The sequence below is a fragment of the Gadus macrocephalus genome, chromosome 14, assembly GCF_031168955.1.
Source record: "Gadus macrocephalus chromosome 14, ASM3116895v1".
In the NCBI taxonomy this organism is placed as follows: domain Eukaryota; kingdom Metazoa; phylum Chordata; class Actinopteri; order Gadiformes; family Gadidae; genus Gadus; species Gadus macrocephalus.
This window is the reverse complement of record NC_082395.1, coordinates 24,348,544-24,369,044: the sequence shown is the minus strand read 5'-3', so window position 1 is coordinate 24,369,044 and position 20,501 is coordinate 24,348,544. Positions and strand designations below refer to the sequence as shown.

The following is a 20,501-nucleotide window of genomic DNA, read 5'->3' as shown; positions in this document are numbered from 1 at the left end:
GTCCGTCTGTGAACATTTGTCCGCCCCAGGAGCTCCCCTGTGCTCACAATATGATTTGTATTGCCTTGGAATCGGGCGGCCCTCTACTAAGTGTTTTTTTTATTTGCCTTAATGCGTGAATAAAATAGTGCTTCCTTTAAAGCAAAGGAATAACTCTATCAGTGTTTAGCGGGACAAAAACACACCTTTATGGAAATGCTGCCTGGACGTGTACTCCGTCTGTTGTGATAATGAGACTCTGGGTGGATAATTGGGGCAGTGATAATTTCTCTTGCCTATAGATTGTATTCAGTGCTGGTTGGACACATCAGTAACAAGAGGCCTGAAATCATCTCCCATACTCTTCCAGTGCACTGTACTGGCCAGCTTCAGTCCTCCATAAAGACCATCAGTTGAGATGTTTCACTAATTGGATGTTCTATTTTTCATAATTGCAGAAGATTTCCTTGGATCTCTGTGTTTCATTAGGAAACACAATAGAGGGAGAGGGGCGGGCAAAGACATGTTAATATTTCATCAGCCTTTCAAACGTTCGCTGGCCAACGGCGGGCAGTACAACAACATGAAGGACGTTCTAGAACAGAGCGTCTCCCGTCCACACAACAGGGATCTTCCACCTCGCTAAAGCTCTGCACTCCTCTGCCGTCCTGTCTGCAGGTCCTTTCAGCGGTCCCTTCCAACCCCCCCCCCCCCCCCCCCCCACAAGAGAAGACGGAGCAGGGAAGGGGGGCTGGGGGAGGTGGGGGGGAATGGGGGGCATGATATATGCCATGTCACTCGTTATGCACGACCTATCATCTATGAGAGCAGCGCTGCACATGAGCTGGCCAACATTTCCATTAAGCATTTATGAATCATCTGGATTTTATTGTAAAATCCTCTGCGTTTTGTCATCAAAATTCACCACCAATATCCCACGTACGCAAATGCACATACCTAAACTCACACACTTACACACACACACAAACACATTCACAACTCATGGAGAACCCTCTTATTCTCAAATGGAACAAAATAACGCATTTGGGGAGGGATAAAATACAGCGGAATACATATCCCTCCGTTTCATCTGGTGTGTAGAGAGTTACGAAAGAGAGGTAGTCATATTAGATAGTAGATAGATAACAACTTTATTAATCCACCGGAAGGGAAATTTCTTGGTTACAACAGCCCAGTCCATGTTGTAGAGGTGGTCATGTTGTAGTCATGTTGTGTGGTATCGCGATATGGTGGTGTGATCGTGTTAATAACATGGATCCTTAAAAATATGACTCCCATAGTCTATACCCCCACCCACCTCCACCCCAGGAGAGAGCCATGAGAGGGGCACCCCCACCCACCTCCACCCAGGAGAGAGCCATCAGGGGCACCCCGACCCACCTCCACCCAGGAGAGAACCATGAGGGCCAGCCATCCCTCTGGTGAGAGTCAAACCTGGCACTGAGCTACAGCCCCACCGACACACACACTCTCACTGGGGAGCGGGTTACGGCCCCCCATACACACATTCACTCACACCACAGACACACACATATTAATACACACACACAACACACACAAACACCACACACACACACTCTTTCACACACTCACACATTCACTGGGGAGCTAGCGTGTGTGCTGTTATCCTCCCCAACACACACACACACACACACACACACACACACACACACACACACACACACACACACACACACACACACACACACACACACATACTCACTCACACACTCACACACACACTCACACACACACTCACACACACACATACAAACTCAAACACACACACCCAACAATTATCACTCAAACACACACAAACTAAAACACTAACAAACTCAAACACACACACTCACAAACTCAAAGACACACACAAACTGAAATACACACACACACTCACACACACTCCTTCACGCCCCCCCCCCCTTTCCCACGCAGGGCCAATTAGCAGGTCTCCAATAATGATAATGTTTTGATCTGAATAATCAGAAGCTCATTTAGCGCTTAAGAGCCGCAGAGGCGACCACGTGTTCACGGCTCGGGCCGGGGGCCAGACCCCCGTGTCACCACGCAGCCTACCCCCCCCCCCACCCCGACGTGTGCGTCACGAGGCGGTCCTCACTCCTCCCTGCTCTCCCACCCGGTGTCTAAGCCAATATTTTACGTTCAAATTCAGGAATTCTTCAGGCATCATTGAAGGTGTGTTGATTTGCATGTGATTTCAAGCGCTTCAGAATTAAATCTCATCCAATTGAGGCTGAATCCTCCTGAGCAGTGGAAGACTGAGAGTTGCGTCGTTTGAGGTCAAACTCTTCCTCTTCTCCTCGTATTCCATCAACTCATCAATTCAAAATGGAGGCAAGGTGCCTGATTATTAGACCATCAATGGCTTTCACCTGGGCAGGATCTGTCTAGAGCGACGCCCACTCTAACCAGAGAGAGAGAGGCAGGGGAGAGTGAGGGAGGGAGAAAGAAAGACAGAGAGAGAGAGAGAGAGAGAGAGAGAGAGAGAGAGAGAGAGAGAGAGAGAGAGAGAGAGAGAGAGAGAGAGAGAGGGAGAGGGAGAGAGAGGGAGAGGTAGGGAGACAGAGAGAGATTGAGAGAGAGAAGAGTGAGAGAGAGAAAGGGCAGAGGGAATGAGGACAAAGCAAACCCATTTCTAGAGGTTGCAGGCGACAACAAAGAAGATAATGGAAACGACAAAGAGAGAGAGAGTGAGAGAAAGAGATAGAAGAGGGAAAACCCTTTATAGCTTTTCCAATGCCCCCTGAAACACCCACACACACCCACACACACAGACGCAAACAAAGACGCACACACACACAGACACACTTGGGCTACCCGGCCGATGCTCGCTCACCAGGGCAGGCTTACCACGTGGCGAGCGTTCAGGGCGGAGTCATTAAGGGGCCGTCCTTGTTGGTCCCAGAGGGTAGAGCAGGGACATGAGGCGGCCCCTGGGAGCCCCCCTCACACACATAATGACGGGTGGGGCTGGGGGTTGGAAGCTGGAGGCTGGGGGCTATAAAGGCTGGGGGCTGGAGGCTGGAGGCTGGAGGCTGGAGGCTGGAGGCTGGAGGCTGGAGGCTGGAGGCTGGAGGCTGGGGGTTGGAGGCTGGGAGCTGGAGGCTGGAGGCTGGGGGCTATAAAGGCTGGGGACTGGGGGCTGGAGACTGGAGGCTGGGGGCTATAAAGGCTGGGGGCTGGAGGCTGGGGGCTGGAGGCAGGGGGCTGTAAAGGCTGGAGGCTGGGGGCTGGGGGATTAGGGCTGGAGGCTGGAGGCTGGAAGCTGGGGGTTGGAGGCTGGAGGCTGGGGGTGGGAGGCTGGAGGCTGGAGGCTGGAGGCTGGGGGCTGGGGGCTGGGGGCTGGGGGGGCTTGGGGCTTGGGGCGGTAGGCTGGAGGCTGGAGGCTGGGGGCTGGGGGCTGGGGGCTGGGGGGGGCTGTTGTCTCACTCTCCATTATTAACACGGGATCCGGCTCTCTGAGAGGGCTGGGATGGCCGGTTTAGAGAGCAGAGGGGGGGTGGGGTCGGACACTGAGCGGAGCAGACAGCCGCGCCCCCGGCACAAGGCAAAGGTTATGGCGGGGGAAATAGAAACAAAAGGTTTGGACGGGAGACGGCTCGAATACAGAATGAAGAAAGAGAATAATCAAAAGCAAGAGAAGAGTCACTGATCGAGGCTGAGCCCTTCTATTCATCTACATTTTCAAAGAGAAATACCTTGTGCTTTATGTGAATGAATGAAATTGTTCTCCAGTAATTATGTATGAATACACCCTTGAAACACATCATCAACCTCCCAGTGTGCGTATTGATATGCTCCGTGTTTCCCAGGCTGTTTACAGGCTGTTTACAGGCTGTAAACAGGTTGCAGACTGCTGCACTGCTGCTGAAATGCACTCAGCTTCTATCCTTTCTGTGTCATTTCAGACCATAACCCTTCAGTGATTTGTGTTACTGTAAGCAAATGCACAAACGCACATACACACTCATAGACGCACTCACAATCACACACACACATAGAAACGCACACACAGACATACACACGCACCATGAGGCCCAGCTCCTTAATGGAAAGCAGGACAGCACTGACAACCACGGCCAGAGACAACTGTCAAAACCTTTGAGGGAAACACTGATGTGATGCCACAGCTCCATCAGAGCCCTGCTGCACCTCTGTTTACCACCAAGACACACCAGGACACACTGACACACACCAGGACACACTGACACACACAAGGACACTGAGACACACCAGGACACACTGACAAACACCAGGACACACTGACAAACACCAGGACACACTGACACACACCAGGACACTGACACACACCAGGACACACTGACACACTGACACACACACCAGGACACTGAGACACACCAGGACACACTGACACACACCCGGACACACTGACACACACCAGGACACTGAGACACACCAGGACACTGACACACACCAGGACACACTGACACACACCAGGACACACTGACACACACCAGGACAACGAGACACACCAGGACACACTGACACACACCAGGACACACTGACACACACCAGGACACTGAGACACACCAGGACACACTGACAAACACCAGGACACACTGACAAACACCAGGACACACTGACACACACCAGGAATCACTGAGACACACACCAAGACAAACTACACTGTTGTCCTACACACAACAGGACACACTGAGGCTACAGAGAGAGAGAGTCTGGAGGGGAGAATGAACTTTGATAGAGACAGAAAGAGAAAGAGAGAGAGAGAGGAAAAGAGGAGGACACAGAGAGAAAGAGGGAGAGAGACAGAGAAAGAGAGGCTGTGCCCTGCATGGAGCAGAGTGGTTGTGGTCTGGGGCTGTTATCTTTAAAAGCCCTTGTGCCATCGGTGATGTACTATAGACATGAAAAGGTGAGCCGGGAACCGACCACAGAGAGTGGGGAGAGAGAGGGAGGCAGAGAGAGGGACAGAGAGGGGGAGAGGGAGAGGCAGAGCGAGAGAGAGGGAGAGGGAGGGAAAGAGAGGGGGAGAGAGGGAGGCAGAGAGAGAGGCAGAGAGAGGAAGAGAGAGGGAGGCAGAGATAGGGAGGGACGGAGAAGACAATGTGGAATACATGTTTTATTTAATCAAACTTTTAATCCCACAATCCCGCTAGCAGAGAACCTTCCTGGGCCTGATGTGCAAAGGAGCTCAGGTCAGACTGGAGACCGTGAGACAAGGGAATATTTGGAAGGTCTCCACAACAACACAGCCTCCACCAAGAGCCTCCCCCAGTGGGAGCCAACTAAAGGATTTCCCCCACAACCAAGCGCTGGTACCCTTGTGCTCCCAAACTCAGACTCTCACACAAACACAAACACACATACACGAAGTCAACACAACCTGAATGCGGTTCAGTTTGGGCTACATTTCCAGCCTTATTATTCCCAAGACGCCATTTATAATTTCCATCTCACCGTAGCGATCAATCACTGACAGTAATTTGTCTAATAACCTCATTAACACTCGGGCGCTGTCCATCAATCACCACAGAGCCCCAACCAAACAGAGGGCCCACTACGGTCCTCAGAGGAACCCCTGCTCCTCCTCCTGCAGGAAACAGCCTCAACGCTCCTCCTCCTCTTCTCCAGAGAGGAGGAGGAGGAGGAGCGAGGACAAGCCTCAAAGCTCCTCCACCTGTGAGGGTGCCTATAAGTGTGCGTTTGTGTGTGTGTGTGTGTGTGTGTGTGTGTGTGTGTGTGTGTGTGTGTGTGTGTGTGTGTGTGTGTGTGTGTGTGTGTGTGTGTGTGTGTGTGTGTGTGTGTTTAAACAACACAGCCTCCTAGCAGCACACCCTGTTGCCGGTAGCCGAAGCACACGTTAACAATGTCACCCTGGAGGGGGGCTAACAGGGGAGGGTCCCCTTAATCACCACACACAAACACTCACAGACACACAATCAACCACACACGTACTCAACCACACACACACACACACACACACTCAACCACACACACACTCAACCATACACACTCGCAGACAAACGCACACATGAGATCAAAAGAGCCAGGAATACAACTATGTGTCAGAGGGAGCGAGAGAGAGAGAGAGAGAGAGAGAGAGAGAGAGAGAGAGAGAGAGAGAGAGAGAGAGAGAGAGAGAGAGAGAGAGAGGGAGATAGAGAGGGAGAGAGAGAGGGAGGAGGGTAGTGCATGGCACTGGAGCGGTAGTAAACGACATCAGTATTTATAGACTGCATGTCTCCGTCGAGGAGGAGAGAGAACCTGAGCCCGGAACGTAATGAACGCAGATAAGACTTCATACTGCGGTCCCGTAGTGGCTGCCCACTGTTCAGAGGATGGCCATCGGAGGGGGGCCGCCGCCCCCCTCCGTCCTCTCTGCCCACACACACACTTTGGGATCGTTAATGGTCACCTAATTGTTTTAGAGGCGCTCACATGTAAGAGGTGCTTATAATTGTTTTGACCTCAGATCCAAACTAAATTTAGTTTTATCACATTGATTTGTGAAACAGTACACCAGTACACGTGAGTGTACAAGTGCATTTGGGTTTGGAAAATAAAATTCTAATCCGTACCTTTATATATAAATCCATCGAGTCGTAAAGACAGCCGAAGGTACAGATTGCAGAGGAGTTTTTACATGTTTGAGATATGGATTATGCAACCGATGCTGTTGGTTCTGGGATTCTGTTGAAACAGAGGCACAGTCAGTAATACTGGAGAATATCGCCCCTGCATCTGGCAGCTCGGCGGCCCTGCTAACACTTCCTCTACCCTCACACCGAGTCCTCCTCTGGCCCGGCGTGCAGCTGCTCTAAATGTTTCCCTTCCATCCCGTTCGCACACACACTCACATGATGCATCCATTCCTCTCTGCAGAATATATAATCAAAGCTGTCTTTTCCCCTCCTGTGTTGCTGTCAGTCCCTACAATCTTATGGTTTATTCTGACTTGATGAATATTAATGAGTGGATTATCCATTCTCTTTGTTCGGAAAACACACACACATAATACTGTAGGACATAAAAGTTTTGGATAAAAAGATGAGATCTTTCTATGGATTTCCACTTCAAGGCTGTCGAGCCGTTCCATCAGCATCACTTGGAGAGAACAACACGGCTAAGCGATAGCCGGGTGGAGAGGGAGCTGTGTCACGAGGCTTTGATATTCTCCAGTGCACCTCCAACCCAGCTCGCTATCAGCTCCGTCTTCAAAGCCAACATCCTGCATTTCCACGACAAATTGTGTGCCGTGTTCGTTTTGTAATGTTATTTCGGTTTGGTTGTTGTTGTTTTGATCCAGCGAATCTGTTTCTTATTCACCATCCGATGATGGAGAGGAGGGGAGCGGCGAGGAACAAAGATCCTCCTGGCAGCGATAAACCACTCCGAGTACCGGGGCTTACTGAAATAAACATGGTGTTATGACAGCACCACCGTAGCGTACATGTGACTCATGCAGGTATGCACCTGTGTGCATGTACTCAATCTATGTATAGCTAAAGGCAACATAATAATGTGCGCACAATATTGAGCTTTGTCTCTGAAAGCAGGTATCTCAGCAGCATAAACACCCTGAGTCCGACGGCCTGCCTGTAAGAACAACACCCCTCAGGGGTTCCCTGTCCCCCGGCCCCCCGCCCGCTCCTCACGGCTCCGTCGTGACGGCTGCACAGACCCCCGCTCGCCCTCCAGGCCTGAGTCCCTAATCCTCCGATCCGTTCCAACGCAGCGTGTCGTTTTCTGAGGCTACAGCGGAGCGACAGGCTTTCACAGCTGTCTCTCTGGCTCTGCTCTAACAGGTACGCCCGCTCCTCCACCCTCACTCCCTCCCTCCCCCCCGCCCTTCCCCCTCCCTCCCACGCCCTTCTCCCGCCTTCCCCCTCCCTGCTGTCGGCGTGGATGGAGGGGGTGAGAGCAGGGGGAGGGGAGATTTGAGGGAGGGGGTGAGGGTGGGGGTGAGGGCAGGGGTGAGGGCAGGGTTGAAGGCAGAGGTGAGGGTGGGGGTGGGGGGCAAGCTGCTGTCCCAGGTTATGGCCACACCTCTCACTCAGATACCACAATCACCTCCACCCACACCACCACCACCACCACCACCATCCACACCATCACCATCACCACCACCACCACCACCTCCGACATCACCATCCCCACCACCAACACTACCCCCACAAGAACCACAACCACCCCACCATCACACCCATCATTACAACCATCATTACCACCACCACCAGCACCACCACCACCACCACCACCACCATCAGCACCACCAGCACCACCACCACCGCCATCACCACCACCGCCACCACCACCACCACCACCACCACCACCACCACCACCATACATTACCACCACAACCCCCACCACCACCACCATCACCACCACCACCACCACCACCACCCCCACCACCACCATCACCACCACCACAACCCCCACCACCACCACCACCACCACCACCACCACCTCCACCATCGCAACCACCCTCACCACCACCCTCACCACCACCATCACCACCATCAACACCACAACCACAGCCTCCGGCATCACCATTCCCACCACCAACACTACCCCACAATAACCCCCACCACCTGCACCCCCATCATTACAACCATAATTACCACCACCAGCACCACCATCTCTAAAACCATACACCACCACCACCACCATAACCAGCAGCACCACCGCCTCCACCACCTCCATCACCACCCCCACCACCATCAGCACCACCTACACCACCACCACCACCATCACCACCATCACCACCATCATTACCACCACCACCATCATTACAACCACTACCATACACCCCCACCACCACCCCCTTGTCACCCCCACAGCCCCAGCGCCTTGTATGCTAACAGACTTTTAGAGACAGAAACATGGTCTGTCTCTCTCTGCGCCCACCATCCATGACATGTCCTGTTTCTCTCCCTGTAATCTGTAGTCTCGCTCTCTCTGCCTCTCTATTTCCCTCTCTCCCTCTCTCTCTATGTATCCTCTGTCTCACCCTCTCTCTCTCTGCCTCTCTATTTCTCTCTCTCTCCCTCTCTCTCTATGTATCCTCTGTCTCCCTCTCTCTCTCTCTCTCTCTGCCACTCTACTTCCTCTCTCCCTGCCTCTCTCCTACCCCCTCTCTGCCTCTCTCTGCCTCTCTCTCTCTCTCTCTCTCTCTCTCTCTCTCTCTCTCTCTCTCTCTCTCTCTCTGCCTCCTTCTTCCTCTATATATCCTCTGTCTCTCCCTCCCTCCCTCTCTCTGCTCTCTCCCTCTCTGATGTCTGGTGTGAGAGAGGTGGTGCAGAGATAAGACAGGAGAGGCATGTATAATTAAACTACACGGTATTGAGCTATAAAAGCCATAGAATGGAATGGCTCCAGCGACGGCCTGGGGATCCTAGATAATCGGCCCACCGACGCCATCGCACTTCCCTCCCACCTCAAGGAGACAGGGAGAGGGAAGAGACGGGAATCACACTCTCACAGCCGGAGATCTGCCAGGCGCATTTCAATCAAACCACCCCCTCGCACACACTCATTCATTCATTTTTTAATTAAGTGGGGAAGGGGAAGAGAGAAGGAGAGACAAAGAGAAAGAGAGCGATAAAGAGAGAGACTCCAATGAACACTGGGCCATCTCGTCCAACGTGGCGTTATCTCTCCTTGGCCAGCCTCCGTCCAGAGCACTTAACCTTGCGGTGGTCACGACCCTTCCTCTCAGCGCCTCTTCCAAACCCTCGGTGTCCGACACACACACCGCGCTGCGACCAGATGAGCATCTCTCCCCTCCCTGTGACATGGCACTCCAGTCAATCGTGTTGCATTAAGCAATTACTCTGCCCTGGAGATGAGCGGCCTGCCACAGAATACCAACTACACACCGTCACCTCACTGCTTTGGGAAACGGCCTGAGGTGACACCAGCACACGAGAACGCACACCGCGAACGCACACCGTGAATGCACACCGCAAACGGACGCTACGGACGCACCCAGCGAACGCACTCCGCAAACGCACACCGCTAATAACCACAGCGCACACACACAGCCAACGTACACAGCAAACGCACACGGCGAAGCTACACAGCGATCACACACAGCAGCGGGCCGTCTGGCGGTCTGACAGGAAGCCGCGGCGGCAGCCACAGAGAACGTCTAATTGACTTAAAATATTAATGCATCGCTTAACGGTGTTGTTGGGTTCATACAGTGTTTGGAAAACACAGGATAGGAATCCCAGGAGGCAGCGAGAGTATAACGGATGTACTCGTTGATAGGGGGGGGGGGGAGGGGAGAGATAGAGGTTGTCCTCGGGGGATTCAAACCCCTGTTCACCAGCACGGGCTCATTGGGTTGTTGTTGTTGTTTACTATAAACATGAGAGTCCCGGGCTAGGGGGAGGAGGGTACGGTGGCGATTCAGGAAAGGACGGTGATAACGTACGCAGAGAATTTCCTGCTCTCTGAAACCATGAGGTCATCTGACCCCCGTCTGTTCCCCGCTGTCTGTACCCCGCTGTCTGTTCCTCAATGTCTGTACCCCACTGTCTGTACCCCGCTGTCTGTACTGTATGTACCCCACTGTCTGTACTGTCTGTACCCCACTGTCTGTACTGTCTGTACCCCAATGTCTGTACCCCACTGTCTGTACTGTCTGTACCCCACTGTCTGTACTGTCTGTACCCCACTGTCTGTACTGTCTGTACCCCACTGTCTGTACTGTCTGTACCCCTCTGTCTGTACTGTCTGTACCCCACTGTCTGTACCCCACTGTCTGTACTGTCTGTACCCCACTGTCTGTACCCCACTGACTGTACCCCACTGTCTGTAATGTCTGTACCCCACTGTCTGTACCCCACTGTCTGTACCCCACTGTCTGTACCCCACTGTCTGTACCCCACTGTCTGTACCACACTGTCTGTAATGTCTGTACCCCACTGTCTGTATCCCAATTTCTGTACTCCAATGTCTGTACTGTCTGTACCCCACTGTCTGTACTGTCTGTACCCCACTGTCTGTAGGGGGAGGGAGGAAGGAAACACAGACAGGAGACCATCCACGCCGAGTGGTTCAGAGCGTTTGGAGGGGGACGAAGCAACGCCGCAGTAGAGAAGGAGGAGGAAGAGAGGTCATATTTGGGCGGAGGTTTAGGAAAAGGGGTTCAACGGTCATGTATCAGCATTTCATGATGGGCAAGCCCCAAAAAAAAAAGTGCAAACGCACACGCACACACACACTCACACGCACACACTCCCGCACACGAACACACACACACACACACACACACATGCACACACACACGCACACACACACAAATGCACGCATATACACACATCCAGGCACCGACACACACACACACACAGTAGACACACACACAAATACACACACCCACACACACACACACACACACGTTCACACACAAACAAACACACACACAAGCACACCCACACACACAAATACACATACAGACACACACACACTCACATACACACAAAAATACACATACACACACACACACACAGATCCCACCCCAACCACATCGGAAGGTGGATAGAGCCAGCGCCTTCATACGGCTGACTTAATGTTTCCACACGATAAGCTTAGTATAAGGCTGAGGATCGCGGCACTCACCCTGCCAACCAGGATGGGATCGGGTCCAGAGAATTCCTCCAGCACAAACATTTGGTTCCACACCCAGCCTCTCTTGGCCCGGCTCAGTAATGCTCGTCCGTCGCCAAGACGGCCGGGCATCACGTGGCTCCCAGTCCGCACGCCTCCGGACGTCACCGCCACGCCGGGCGCCATTGGGGGAAAACAAGTAATCCACAGCAGCAGCACGGGCATCCACATGGCCAGCGGCCGCCACGACCAGCGCTGCGACTCACCCACCATCTTCTGCAGAGCGCTGCTTCTTCTGATGGGCAGAGAGTTGGTTGTCTCTCTCTCTCTCTCTCTCTCTCTCTCTCTCTCTCTCTCTCTCTCTCTCTCTCTCTCTCTCTCTCTCTCCCTCTCTCTCCCTCTCGCTCGCTCTCTCTCTCTCCCCGTCCCTGGTGTCTCTCTCTCTGCAGACGGACAGCTCTCTCTCAGAGGACCAGGGGGTTCCTGTTGTCCTGGTTCTGCTCAGTGCTCACGTTGCCGTGAAGGTCACTGGTGTGTCTGCTGGGCCTCCATGCCGGGTGGAGCGGGTGGAGGAGTTGGAGGAGCTCAGCTCGGCTTCCATTTGGTGTTTACTCCGTCCGGGAAGACCTTAGGAAAGGGGAGTGATCACAGTTAGTTTGATTGTTTGTTTCCCCGGTCTGTCAGGGAGCTGTCAGAGGGGTGGAGGGGTGAGTGGGGCTGGGGTGGGGATGGAGGGGTGGGGGAGGTGGTGGGGGAGGTGGTGGGGTGGGTGGGGTGGGTGGGGGGGGTGGAGGGGCAGTTGGGGCTGGAGTTGTGGGTCTGCCGACGGGGTCGGAGGGTTTAGTGGGGGTGGTGGTGGAGGGGTGGTTGGGTGGGGTTTGAGGTGGGGTTCTAGTTCGAGTCGGAGATAAGACAATATCCCTAGAACCCGGCCGGGGTTGAACCAATCAGACTGGAGGGGCTGACCCCGTCAGCCAAGAGGGTCCCAGAGCAGAGATAAACCACAAAGCGGCAGTAGGAGCAGCAGAGAACCACCTGGCAGGTCTGGTGTCCGACAGGAGGACATGATGTTCCCGTCCTGCGCCACGCGGAGCAGCCGGCTAACGACCTCACCGCCGTGTTGTTCCATCAGAACAAGGACAACATGACAGCTCTATCCAGCGCGGAGCACGTGTTATTCAGCGAGCCGTCCAAGATCCACGCATCTCTAATCTGGAGTTGTAGGGATTATTGAACACAGATTTCCCTCCACCGACATGTTTTCTGTGATTAATGTTGTTTTATTAGATAACAAAAAAAACGCATTTCCATTTTTAAAGCTTTGCTTTTCAGCAAATGTTGTGAGGCGCATGAGGAGCGCTCTGACCGGCGGCGTCTGGACCGACCCCACGTCAGTCTCCCTGGTCTGCGGTCAAACGCCTGGGCAGTCAGAAGCCTGGGTCTGACACCTTTGTCGGCACTCAGATGCCTGGGTCTGCAATAGACAACTGGGTCTGGGTCGGTCATCAGTCGTGTAGGTCGGCCGGAGAGTCGTTTGGGTCGGCGTGACACCCATCTATCGATCTTTGATCAAAATGGATCCGAAACATTTTCACCATTTATACATTTGACCACCAAAAGCATGGTGGTCAAAGAGACGACCAAAGCATTGGATATATTAAATTCAAATATTCAATTATTCACATTACCCATGTGATGTTTATGTTGTATTTCTACCACCATAATTCTGGGGAAAATTAACAATATTTATTGATGCTGTTACTAGTATGCCTATATATTAGGCGTCTTAACATAGAACCACTAACGCTACAATATGACTCTTGACATTAAATATTGGATATTTTGTGGTACCTATTGAACCCAATTATCAACTCTGTCGTCACGTTACAAAGCAGTAACATATCGAGTGTTTACACCAATCAAAGCGAAGAGGCCCAGCGAGCCTCAGAGCCTCGGAGGAGGACGTCTCCTCAGCACCTGATCTCCACTAGCGCATTGTTCTCACCTGACGCTCAGGCGCATTGTTAACTTTTACCCTTCAACGCATAATAAATTATTATCATTTTAATGCAATTAATTGCTCATAAAACGCAGGACCTAACCAAGGGTAAAAATTTAAATCGCAAAATTACAGGAGAAGACAAAATAATGATTCTTATAATTTGATAAAGAATAATAATATTCTAATTGTAAACAAGATCGTTGAAACGACAAAGGTTTAACAAGTATAACAACCTCGAACAGCGTGAAGTTTGGACGGCACGCACACGACCGATGAACCGAAAATAACGTATTTTACACCGACGGAGCCACACTGGCGTAAAGACGCAGCTTTCAGCACCCCGGTCCAACGCGATGGACAGCTCCCCGGTCCACCGCGATGGACAGCTCCCCGGTCCACCGCGAAGGAGAGCTCCCCGGTTCAGCGGGGTGGAGAGCTCCCCGCTCCACCGTGGCTGCCCTCCACGGTCGACCGAGAGTAGAGCTCCCCGGTCCACCGGGAGGAGAGCGCCGGTCCTCGGTGGGGGACAGACGGAGCTGAACCGCAGACGGAACCGAGCGTGTCCGGTCCTACCGGGAGCTCTCCGTTGAACTCAGAGCTCTCCGTGGTATCGGGAGCTCTCCTTGGTAACACATGCTCTCCGTGGTACCGGGAGCTCTCAGTGGTACCCGGAGCTCTCCGTGGTACCGGGGGCTCTCCGTGGTGCAGGGAGCGATATCAACGTCTCCCGTTCTTCCTGATGGACGTCAAAGTTGATCTGCTGCGTCGCAATTAAAGCTTTATTGCAGTCCAGAATAAATCCTAAACAGCGCGTTAGGAACTTTGATTTGTTGTATCTGAGGTGTTGTGTTGTTTCGATGGATCCGTCCGTCGACCCCTTAAAGGAACGAGGTTACAGACCTCTAGTTCTGGCTGTTTGGGTTGATTCTGCATTTACTGCTCGGTAACCTCGAGATGAAACGTGTTGTCAGGAGATCCACGGTTGAGAGGCTGAGTCCAAACCTGTCGATGGAGTTGATCCGTGTCTCCTGTCTTCATTGATCACAACGTGTTGTCTCAACGTCCAACGGGAGAAAACAACCGAACCAACCTTCCTTCTCTGCTTCCGAACCCCCGATCTACCTGAGAGCTGATCTGATCAGACGGTACTTACTATGCTGTCTTGCATCCTTCTCCTTGCACCATTTCCAGCTTTCAAAAACGGTCAAAGTGCGTCTGTCACTCAGGACCATCAGCAGCTGTCAGCGTTCTGAGGCCCCGGGAAATAGAGATCCTGTCGACGGTTGAATCGGGAGCCGGAGACCGGAGAGCTGAATCGGAGACCGGAGAGCTCCGACGGGCGCGCTGCTGGCAGAGAAGTGAAGAGGAGACGGAGAGGCTGAGCCGCCCCTCACAGCTCAGAGGGTTGTGGGTCGGATCCCGCTCCTCCAACACACGGCCGTCTACAGAGTTTTAAACAAGGGGATAAAGTGGCAGTAAGGAATAGTAATGCTACTGTTAATATTAATTTATGTTAATATGAATTAGTTAATTTTATTAAATAATAATGGTCTCAATAATAACAATGAGGAATATAATTCCATTTGTTTTGTGCAGACATTGTGAAAGAAAATAAGTGACAGCCGGGGAACTGAATATTAAGAACGTAAGATATTATAAGTGATATTATAAGTGTGTGGGCACAAGCCAGTGTGTGTGTGTGTGTGTGTGTGTGTGTGTGTGTGTGTGTGTGTGTGTGTGTGTGTGTGTGTGTGTGTGTGTGTGTGTGTGTGTGTGTGTGCTTGTGTGTGTGTGTGTGTGTGTGTGTGTGTGTGTGTGTGTGTGTGTGTGTGTGTGTGTGTGTGTGTGTGTGTGTGTGTGTGTGTTTGTGCGTGGACCACTACTGCTCCATTAGCGTGCTGCTTAGCCAGAGCCCGGTGAGGCCGGACCCCGATAGGGGCCCCGCTAAGGGCCTCAATGAGGGCCCTCTAGTGTTGGCAGGTTGCGGCCGCTGGTTGGACTGAGAGCCGGGCCTGGCTGGAGGCTGGAGGCTGGAGGCTGGAGGCTGAGAGTCTTTATCTGGCAGTCGGCCAGCTCAATATGTACCATCCAGCACACACAGCTGTTCTGAAGTTGTGAGGAGACGCTCCTTATGAAACATCAATGCAGCCCCGCCACGGTGAGAGCCCTCTCCAACCCCTTCTGCTCTCAGCCCCCGCGCCGGCGTTCTAAAATGATCATTATTAACCAGCCATGGATCAGATGGGGAGGGGAAGGCGTCAGTGTTGGGCTCACATGGTGAACACGACCGCCTTGGAGCAGATTTTTTTTTTACTTTACCTTGTCATGGAAACGCGTTTGGGGTTTCTCTCGCATTTTCCCAGCCGAGGCCTTTGACCAGAGTGCCAGAGATTCCAATTAGCAACGATATCAAGTCTACCATTATTTTTTTCTGGACCATTTAATTTTCCTCCGACTCACGTGGTGGTGTTGCAGCTGTGTGTGCTGGGAACTCACAAATAAAACCAAACAAGCACTCCGTAGGCTAATGCACAGTGTTCTCTGTGGCCATTTTCTGTCTGTCTGTCTGTCTGTCTGTCTGTCTGTCTGTCTGTCTGTCTGTCTGTCTGTCTGTCTGTCTGTCTGTCTGTCTGTCTGTCTGTCTGTCTGTCTCTCTCTCTCTCTCTCTCTCTCTCTCTCTCTCTCTCTCTCTCTCTCTCTCTCTCTCTCTCTTTCTCCATATAAACAACAATAACCACACAAAACCAACAGCTCGATTGGCTGAGAATCATTGCAGTGTTTTATTTTTTGTTGAGGAATTTGCAAAACACGTCGTCATCACATTTGTGGGTGGAGCCTGCTCCTCCACCTCCGGTAGTTGGAGCCTGCCCCTCCATCTTTAGCCACCTGACGGAGCCTGCTCCTCCACCTTCAGCCACCTGACGGAGAGTGCTCCTCAACTGATCCTCAATCAGCTCTGATTCATTCCTTTCATGCCCTCGCCGGTGATCAAAATATCAGACGGCTTTGAAAAAAGGCAAAGCAACCGGAGGGGAAACGGTGTTTGTAGCCCAGGCATCCTGAATCGATCATTAGTTACTGCCTTGTCAGTGGAATTAATCACAGAGCCATTGCAGTGTGCTCCGCGGGCCATCAGTCTAGGAGAGAACCGCTGCAATACTGCCCAGCGCCACTAGGGGCATCAGCAGCTACCTGAGAGCCCAGGCACCGTGTTTCAATGGCTGGTCAGAGAGAGCCAGGAGAGGGGAGGTGTTCTGCTGTCTGTCTGTTCCAGCAGGGATTTAAATGGGTCTTACGTTCAGGTTGAGGAGTTTATTTAGAAGACGGACATCGGTCTGTATCATTAGCACTTTGTTTGCATGGGAAACACTTCTTTACAAAGTGAGTAGAGAGAGTGAAATTGAGAGAGAGAGTGTGTGTGTGTGTGTGTGTGTGTGTGTGTGTGTGTGTGTGTGTGTGTGTGTGTGTGTGTGTGTTTTTGTGTGTGTGTTTTGATCACGAAAAGATTCTTCTTTGTTGTCATCTCTAAAATTCCTTTTATTTGACTCGTGTTCCAGTCTTGTCTTCCAGGAGCTTTGTTCTGCTTCGGGGGGAAATGGTGTTTCTATCTTGTACCGTATTTATTTATTCATTCATGTTCTGGAGTTGCTGGTGCTTCCGTTGGTGAAGTGAACCCTTGGCCGTTTAGAAACACAGTGTGTTGCTGCTGCCCAGCTGCAGGTAGGGACTCGCTTTGGAACGTCACCCCATGCAAATCACGTTTGACCCCTGGGGAATCCTACAAGTAGGACAAGGTCAAAGTTCAGATCAAGTTGTTGCCATTGCCAAAACTTTTCAATGCTAAAAAAAGGAGGGTAAAATCGTTCTTGTCTCTTTACATGGGAAGTCAAGTTTTAATTTCCAAACTGGTATCAGTGGTACATATTTGCATTCTTTAGAGTCACACTTTAATTGGAAGCACATTAAATGTAATTGATTCAACTGCAGATAATTAAGTGCAGTGTGGAGAATTCTGATGTGTTGACATTTTGAGAATGAACCTGGATCATGGGAGAACAACATTACATCTTAATCATGCAAATTGAACAACACGGCAGATTTAATTATCAGCGGTCTAATCATTGGTCCTCATTAATTTCATTTGGCTTATTTATTCACATTCACATATCTCTTCCACTTGCTTCCCAATTATGGAGGACAGCCTCCGACCGACTGATAATAGCAGCAGTCTGTTCACTACTGATCCCAGGCAGCCCCAACCATCACATGCTGTTTGGCAAGACAGGGGTCACTCCCTAAACGTAGATAGCATCAGTGGTTCATACAACCTGGGAGGGTATCCTCGTTTGGGTTTTACCCAATTATCTTATTGCTCAATCGAATACATTGGCAAAGTGATATTTAAGGGTTAACTCCTGCCTGCGTTTAAGGGCTAACTCCTGCTAGCCGCAGCTTCTTTTGTTTTCTGAAACTAAATGACCCAGAAGATACAAACGTTGTACATTTAAAAGCATTTGATTGGTCCTCACATCCCCTAGTCATCACATCCCCTAGTCTTCCAATCTCACATCCCCTAGTACTCACACCCCCCAGTCCTCAAATCCCTTAGTGCTCACACCCCTAGTACTCACATCCACTTGTGCTCATATTCCCGAGTCCTCACATTCCCTAGTACTCACATCCCATAGTCCTCACATCCATAGTACTCACACCCCCTAGTGCTCACATCCCATTGTCCCCACCCCCTGGTGCTCACATCCCATATTCCTCACATCCAGTAGTCCTCACATCCCGTAGTCCTCACATCCCGTAGTGCTCACATCCCCTAGTGCTCACATCTCCTAGTGCTAACATCCCCTTCTTCACTTATTCCAGATGACCCTACTCTTATGAATTAATAATAGTACATAGGGGGAAATGGTTTGACTGATTCCAGATCTGCAGCAATGTGTTTGTGTGTGTGTTTGTGTGTGTGTGTGTGTGTGTGTGTGTGTGTGTGTGTGTGTGTGTGTGCGTGTGTGTGTGTGTGTGTGTGTGTGCGTGCGTGCGTGTGTGTGTGTGTTTGTGTGCATCTTGTCTGAACATCTGTGTGTGTGTCTGTCTCGTTGTGTGGTTGTGTGAGTGGTTGTGCGCTGAAAGGGGGAACTTAAGAGCAGTTGAAGGAAGTAATAGGATATCAAAGCCTTCTGATATGAGAGGGATGGTTACATATGGAGGCATGTGTTCTACGCACAGGGCTTCTATGATTAAAGGAGGACGCACACATCAATAGACATTGATGGTTGTAATGAATAGAGCGAGTGCTGCTGTAATGACACTTCTCCTTTAATAGTGCTCATTAAGAACACTGGCCCTGCTTAACGAGGGAGAGAGAGGCCCGATCTTTAGAGCCACTTGCAGACCACTACGCTTCCCTTGGACACTTTTAGCAGTAGATCATGATATCAACTTATAACTAACTACAATTTAATCCATTCATACAAAACCAGATAACTATTCATTCAGAGTTTCATAAGATTCCATTCAAGGTTGCTCAATGTTCATTGAAACCTTTCGAAGAATTTATATGAGAATCTCGTTGAAAATCAACTGTCTCATTTCTGCTGAGCAATGTACACAATTAGGCACAAGGACAGCAGAAATACAGCCTAGGTTATATGTGTTGTCATGGTTACAATGTGTATGCATTGCATGGTTCCCTTAGGTGTTGCCATGGCTGTAAACTAAGGACAGGGGCAACATATAAAAGTCAATTGAGTAATGTGGAATGACTTTCTTCCCAGAAGCATTCCCAGGAGAGACCGGACCTGGAAAGACTCGCCAAGGTTCTTTCCTATTGGTTGGTATTATTATATTAATATATGTAAAGTATGAGACCATTTGCAGGCTTTCATGTTTCTAATTAACAATGGGTCTGTGTGCTGATGATTGGGAGTGATCAGAACTCCGAGGAGACAGTGATGGGTCGACAGGACGGAGCGGCAGCTGCACTTCGGAGTTCCGCTCTGGAAATGTAATTGCTGTGTCTGGAATAGTATCCCAGCGAGGATAACACAATAATGATCCAGTAATAACACGCAATTAAACCCAAGAATAAAAGTAAGATAATAAATGAATAAACACGAAGCTCAGAAGTCATTTCATATCAAACTGCAGGAGATAAACCTTAAGCCTACTATTGTCTCAATTCAATATATGGTCATAAATAAATTGCAACCCGCCCAAACTATAAATCAAATACCCTGAGTGTTCGTCTGCTGCTGTACACAGTTTGTGTTTCACAGCCTTTAAAATATTAAAAATAATTACTAGGTTTACAGCTTAAACTGGAGCAGCCGTGGTCAGCTGTGAAATATGGGTGAAGACAATTTGCAACACAGAGGGCTCGGAGTGCGAGTCCCTCCCCGAGCCCAGCGGCTCCAGGGTGAGACAAGGGCAGGCAGCAGAGAGCGGCAGGCAGCAGAGAGCGGTGGGCAGCGGCGTGTGGCGGGGGCTGGAGGGGAATGGAAAGCAACCCGGACAACCACGTCTAGCCTATTGATTTATTGGGGGGTATAGTCCTGGAGACGGGGGCAGGATTGATCAAATGGAAGGTTATCCTTACTCACAGAGGCAAGCTGTTTGCCAATACCCATCACCGGAAACTCAAAATGTCTCTGCAGATCCTTGACATTCCTAGAGACTGCAGGGCGAATGGCTTCTCACACACTGAAAACGTCTGAAACATCGTTACACTGAGCCTGATGTTACAGAACATCAGTCTGAGACCTCGTTACACTGAGCCTGATGTTACAGAACATCAGTCTGAGACCTCGTTACACTGAGCCTGATGTTACAGAACATCAGTCTGAGACCTCGTTACACTGAGCCTGATGTTACAGAA

General features: G+C 50.9%; 1 protein-coding gene across 2 annotated transcripts in view; it reads right to left on the bottom strand.

Annotated features, from left to right (window-relative positions):
- Positions 1–15,033, bottom strand: part of cdh8 (cadherin 8) — a 78,795-nt gene extending 63,762 nt beyond the window's left edge. Inside the window, exons 1-2 of one of the 2 annotated variants that reach the window (XM_060072267.1) lie at positions 14,772–15,033; positions 11,629–12,243 (exon numbers count right to left, since the gene is read on the bottom strand). In XM_060072267.1, coding sequence (XP_059928250.1) covers positions 11,629–11,889 — 261 coding nt within the window. In that variant the 5' untranslated portion in view covers positions 11,890–12,243; positions 14,772–15,033. The other variant, XM_060072269.1, reaches the window with a different exon arrangement.
- Between the last annotated feature and the right edge of the window lie 5,468 nt (positions 15,034–20,501).